Genomic DNA, 6,322 nt, shown 5'->3' on the forward strand with positions numbered 1-6,322 from the left:
TGAGAGGCCAGAAAGAAACATTGTTTCTGCAGAATATGCAGCAGTGGCAGATACTCATAGGCAACAGAAATGTATTTTTATATTTATTTATTTATTTACCTTCTATTTTACATCACCCTGGTCTTTATAGAAAATAAAGGTTTAACTGGCTGCTACCATTGAAGTTTCAGTTTGTTTCTCTCTCTCTGTCTCTCTCTCTCTCTCTCTCTCTCTCTCTCTGTCTCCCGTTCTCTCCCTCCCTCTCTCTCTCTCTCTCTCTCTCTCTCTCTCTCTCTCTCTCTCTCTCTCTCTCTCTCTCTCTCTCTCTCTCTCTCTCTCTCTGTGCATGTGTGTGTGTGTGTGTGTGTGTATGTTAGTAAGTGAGCCAGGTGACATCTGATTGTCTGAGGGTCTGGGAACAGGTCAGTGTGTGCTAGGTTGCGTCAGAGGGTCAGTAGAGGCACTTGAATGGGGACCTTCCAGTCAGTAGCATCTAACTGCACATCCACACAGTGGTGCATGAAGCCATTCAGTCAGCCTGGGGGAAAAAAGAAACAGCTCAGCAACAAATGCAATTACAGCAATGAACCTTCTGTTTACATGTTTACCATTAACCCTCACTTCTCTTTTAACCCTCCCTTCTGCAGTCCCCCCTGCTTTTCACCACTATCCCTCCATCCCTTCCATCTGTTTACCTCTGCTTCCAGCTCTTCCTGATGTTCTGGCACTCTTCATTCTTCTCCGGCACTTCTTCCTCCTCCCCTCCCGTCATCTCTACCTTCTTTTTCCTTTTCTTTTTATTCCTGCGGTTCTCTGCCAGTGGCTCCATGTGCCACATAACGCCCTGAGAGAGAGAGAGACAGAGAGAGAGAGAGAGAGAGAGAGAGAGATAGTTAAGAAAAAGGATGCAAGAATGGTAACCTCTGAAAGAGGTGATGTATATAATCAATGGGAAATTGCATTCACTTCGAGAGAGAGCGAGAGAGAGCGAAAGAGTTAAAAAAGGATGTAAGATGTAAGAATGGTACTCTCTGAAAGGTGATGTATATAATCAATATGAAATTGCATTCACTTCGAGAGAGAGAGAGAGAGACATGGTAATAAAAAGGGATGCTAGTCTCAAAGGAAGAGAAACTCACCTGTGTGGGAGCCCCTGTCCTAATATGAATAGCACTGCGCTCGCCCCCCTCCTCATTCAGGGATGCGATAGGTGGCAGCAGGGGCCTTCTCCCACGCACCAGGCAGGGCTTGAGGATAGCTAGAGGAGTCACTGAACTCTGGAGGTCAGAAGTGTGTAGGGGAGAGGTGAGTGTCGCCATGGTTACAAGGTCAGGCAGACAATATATTCATCAGGAGTCATTGAAAACAAAATGGAATCTTATAATAATACAATGAATGACAATGCATTTGTTTGCCTATACAATGCAGCATGACTTTCACAATCTTTAAAACCTGAACAAAAGCACTATTTTTTTTTACATCAGGAAGCCAAGTATTAGTTGATCAAGCTGTAATTTGTTTCATTCTAATTTGCCTCTAACTGCAGACATTCAGTTACATAACTTCGTTAAAAGTGTTCATCTTCCCATCTGGAAATGAGGTGTGAATGAGTGACTTACAGGGAACTGTTCACTGATCCCACTGTTCTCAGTCCGCACTGATCTGTTCTTCTCTATCTTCTCCCACAGATGCGTCATTCTGTCCTGAATAATTTTACAGTGCCCCCTGCAGGTCTCCTCTACTGCCCCCAGCTGGTCCATGAGCACCTCCATGATGGCCAGCTCCTGCTTGGCTACCATGCTGTCGCTCTCTGTGACCTCCTCCTCCCGCTCAGACTCGGCCTTCTCCATCGACATCTGCACCTGCCTCCTCACCTCCAGGCACATCCCGGTGATGGCCTCTTCCTCCTCATCCTCCTCCTCCTTCTCGCAGCTCCAACCCTCAGTCCTCCTCCCCCCCTCCCACTTCTCCGCCCACCGTTTCATCAGCTTCTCCGTCTCCGCGCGACTCTTCCTCCACCGCTCCTTCTCGCTCCTCCTCTCGGCGTCCCTCGCCCTCCTCCGCAGGCGCTGGCCCCGGTCCAGGCTGTCCAGTACGGTGACCAGGCTCTTGGCCACGTCACGCTGGAGGGTGGCCAGGGCCTCCTCCGTCACCCGCAGGCACTCGTCCCTGGCCTCGGCCCGCTCCACTCCATCTGACACTTGGGTCTGCATCACACAGGCGCACACACACTAGAACCCTTGGGTTGGCTCGGACAACCAACACACCCACTGGAACCATAAGGGGTGCTTCTCAAGAGCATGCATTTGATTATGTTCATGGCATTAAAAATCAAAATGCCAATATATAAAGCTCCCAGAGTGGCATTCAATTGACAAGATTAGCTTTGATATATATGTCCATTTAAAAAAAAAAAATAAAAAAAATAAAAAAACTGTGAACTTCAAATTATTAATGGACTTGGAACTCTTGTTACACTTAACAGAGGTGACGGAAGTCAGTTGTTTTATAACAGGACTGGCTGGATGCTATTGAAATGCAAAACAACAGTATGCAATCATACAAAGTTGATTGTATATTAAATAACTGGTAATTACTAATCTATTTGTAGCCCACTCATACCATTTTTTTGCAACTCACGGGTGGGTTGATTGAGGCAGCATCCTCTTCTTTGTTTATCTCTTCTTCGTATGACAGTGGCATCCCGTCAATATCCTGCTGACAAAACATAGGCCACCTTTTAAATACAGATGCAGACACACAGCCAGGCTGCAGTCACCTCTGGTAAGAATGGCTGGAGGTCTTACATTGCTGAGTGTCCTCGTGGCTGTTTCTTCATTTACCAGGGCTTCCTCATTAGGAGTGTTGCCCTGAAATACCGGTTGTAAAAAAAAAAAGTAGTTCCTCTTTAAATATGCACACCATTAATGTGTATTCAAAAGTTGGGTTGCATATTTCTGTGGTCATCACTATGCAATTTTATGTAAGTATAGCCGAATTAGGTGACAAGGTGAAAAACAGCATGAGTAGCCTGCATGAGGTCCTGGCAAACTGTCAAAGACATCAGTCACCTAATACAAAAAAGTATGAGCACTTTTCATATAGCAAACATTTTAATTTGCAGTTACAGCTTACAGCAGACACAGCTGTTAGGCGGGCATGTAGATTTAGTGAATTTGTTGGCAGCCATTAAATACACATACGCAGTTCATACTGATATTTGTGCCAGTGATACCAGCATTTTCTGAAACACTTTTCACATAACACCTTGATCCAACTTGTGAGAACCTAGAGTTAAATATTTCCTTTGTACTTACAGGATCTTCCCATGCCTTGGGCAGTCTTGCCCATTTATTTTCAACATGCCCATTCATCTAAATGGGGGCACAACGGATGAACATTTTCAGTTTTCTATGCTGTAAAACATTTACATTTAGCCTTTGTACAGAACAATAACAAGCTAGATCTCTGAAAAAGTGAAGCTCACTGTTGACTCGCTGTTAACAGTTTAAACAAAAAACTAGGTTGAGTAATCTCCCTTCCATAATATCACCATCCTGCTCAGATAAAACGCAACGCGTGTGGCCAAATGCTTAGGCTACGCAACCAACCAGTGACATGGAAGAGAGTCGCGTAGTATGTTGGCCACATCAGCTAGTGTAATTATCTCTTACATAACCTCGGCTAGTTGTATAAATTCTGGTTCCTTATAATATCGTGGCTAAGAAGTAACAGCGCATTTATTTTTTTGTTTGTTTAACACTTCAATGTTGAGTGCTCACAGAGTTTTATTTGTATTTTGTGCGCAAGAAACCTCGACTAGTCCAGTTGTGTAAGTTTCGAAGGAACTCTCACCGAAATCAGTCCGGAAATAAACAGATCGTCCGTTACTGTTATGTTATTAAATAAATCAGATGACTGATCACCTTTGTTAACAGAGATTCTATTCTGGAAATAGAATGCCTCTTGCAGTAGTTATCAAAGGCAGTCAGGGTTGCTATGGCCAATGAATGTAAATAGATTCTAAAGTATTGAATGCGATTGCATTATAGTAGCTTATAGTAGTAGTAGTAGATTATATTTGCCCAGTATTTATATATTTTATGTATAATGTACATTCTATTTGTGTTCTGTATTTGAATCAGTAATTGGACAACGGGGTTTCGTATTACTTCTAATGTGTTTATTTACCACCATATAATTTAACGTTCAGTTTGCTAACTTGCTGAATCATACAATTTTATAAAAATATATTAAGAAAATATATCGGGAGCTGCAACAGTGTAAAATCCAATAAACTGCATAATGGTCACGATAATTACGACAGTGATGAAGCACTATTGGTTGTCCTGGTTACAGACAGGCACATTTTATTTTGTTTTCAATCGTTCGTTTTCGCCATTCCACAAAACGTTTGACGTATTTTCCCATTTTGTGACTTTGTCTTTCCATACATTTTCCAATATGTTAACGTGAAATGTTTCTATGTTCTCTTCACGTGAGAAGCAGTACACCATTCAAAAAAAAAATAAATACTTGACATTTAAGTTATATATAATAATAATAATAATAATAATAATAATAATAATAATAATAATAATAAAGTTATACATATAAGCCACGTTGAGCAAATACATATTCTATTTAAATTGAGACCTTTTTCAAATGAACTATCTAACAGCGATATGTTCCTAACTTTTAGATGCGAAATCTCATTGGTCACTAATGTATACATTCTAAATCGTATTTTCTATTCCAATCTATTTTTTTTTTGCATTTGACTCTGAATGGGTGCGGGCAAGAGGTTCAAATACTCCTGATTTATAAGAAGCTACAGACTGCCATCTACTGGCTCAATAAAATCTTTGCCATCAGTGTCTCCGGGCTCACCCAGCTAATCAAATGTGTTAGTTTTTGCAGATTTAAATTGTCATAATAATTACAATGTATTTGTATTACTGTATTGATGCTTCACAACTATGTGCCATTTTATTTTATGTTATTATCAAATATATTTGAAATGCCTTGCAGCACTTCACTCAAATATGGACTACAGCCACTGGACAAAGGAATACTTACTGCACACTCCACTGGAGACCTTATATAACATCTGAAATGTGTGTATATTGATACTTTATCTCTATTTTCACATTTCACTTAGAAAATTAGGAAGAGATGAGATATTTTCTGCAAGATTCAATTGACTTTCACTTTCAGACCAGAAGCCTCCACATGCTACGCTGCTCAAAAGGACTCAGCAGGGTACCAGCAGCTGTCAGTGAGAGATGTGCCACTCCTGCAAATGTTGCTAGCTCCCTCTTGTAGTTAAATGTGTGGAAAATTGTCAGTTCTTCAAGTCCAAGTGTATCGGAGGGCTTCAGTCACAGTGCTCCCTGCAGGAGCCAATGGCATAGATCATACAGTATGCAACTGGTATTTTTGAAATGGGAGGGGGGGAAATGGCATTGGTGGATCCCATTCAAATTAGAAATGTATTTCATGTGTATATTTATGCTTTCAACAAATAAAAAAATAATAAAAAAACGCAAAACACAAGATATTTTCCTCTTGATAACTTTGAGTGAGGTCAAAAACAATTTTCAGTTATCATTTTCCTGAAAGCACCAGAAATGACACATCAAGCCAGCTGCTTTGGGTTGCACCATTGTATACATAATTTAGTAATTTCACTCCTGAACCAAGTTGGATAATTGACTCAATTTCACTAACGTTTAGATTTCTATCAATGGCTAATCACCAGGGTTAGAGTCATTTCAGAAATCAAAAATCAGTTTTAAAGATTTAGTAATGTGTAGCGTTGGCATTGAACATTAAAAAAAATATATAGAGGTGCATGAAGATAGATGCCAATCCCATGCCACATGGCTTCATCTCTATTGATGAGGCGGGGTTTAACCTGACCAAGACGAGGAGATGGGGACGGAACAGGACTGGCCACCGTGTCAATCTTGAAATCCCTGTACAACCTGGAAGATTGTGTCTATGAGTGCAGTCATCAGCCAGCATGTCATCTACAACCATGCCACCATTGGTCCATACAGCACTGGCCACTGTCCAGCTTTCCTGGACACTCTACACAGCATTCTCATTCCACCACAACACAGAGCTCCAATGCCTGGTCAAGGGAAATATACTGTGATTTTCCTTTCCAAGTCTCATTCACAGTAAGATACTGTTTACTGTAGAGTAGGTCTACTGCCTGTTTCCTCTGTGTTTGATCTCTGTAAGCCAAAAAAAAAAAATGGGTGTTAAAAAAAAAAAAAATATATATATATATATATATATATAGCCTCTAGCTGAGTAGACTGACCACATAGTCTAT

General features: G+C 40.9%; 1 protein-coding gene across 1 annotated transcript; it reads right to left on the minus strand.

Moving 5' to 3' along the window:
* Positions 1 to 289: 289 nt before the first annotated feature.
* On the minus strand, positions 290 to 3,460 carry LOC118227518. The gene is made up of 7 exons (XM_035418057.1): positions 3,297 to 3,460; positions 2,787 to 2,849; positions 2,620 to 2,694; positions 1,599 to 2,186; positions 1,119 to 1,256; positions 675 to 823; positions 290 to 517 (listed from the first exon to the last, which is right to left on the minus strand). Exons 1-7 carry the CDS (start codon positions 3,351 to 3,353, stop codon positions 463 to 465), a joined length of 1,125 nt encoding a protein of 374 aa, XP_035273948.1. The 5' UTR covers positions 3,354 to 3,460; the 3' UTR covers positions 290 to 462.
* Positions 3,461 to 6,322: the final 2,862 nt, after the last annotated feature.

Source organism: Anguilla anguilla, chromosome 5 (assembly GCF_013347855.1).
Source record: "Anguilla anguilla isolate fAngAng1 chromosome 5, fAngAng1.pri, whole genome shotgun sequence".
Taxonomy (NCBI): domain Eukaryota; kingdom Metazoa; phylum Chordata; class Actinopteri; order Anguilliformes; family Anguillidae; genus Anguilla; species Anguilla anguilla.

Excerpts from the sequence above, each read along its gene's own strand:
- LOC118227518 (XM_035418057.1), bottom strand. The coding sequence starts at position 3,353 with ATGAATGGGCATGTTGAAAATAAATGGGCAAGACTGCCCAAGGCATGG. Across the intron at positions 2,850-3,296 it reads CCAAGGCATGGGAAGATCCT|GGCAACACTCCTAATGAGGA; the intron begins GTAAGTACAAAG and ends CCGGTATTTCAG. Across the intron at positions 2,187-2,619 it reads CTGCCTCAATCAACCCACCC|ACCCAAGTGTCAGATGGAGT; the intron begins GTGAGTTGCAAA and ends TGTGTGATGCAG.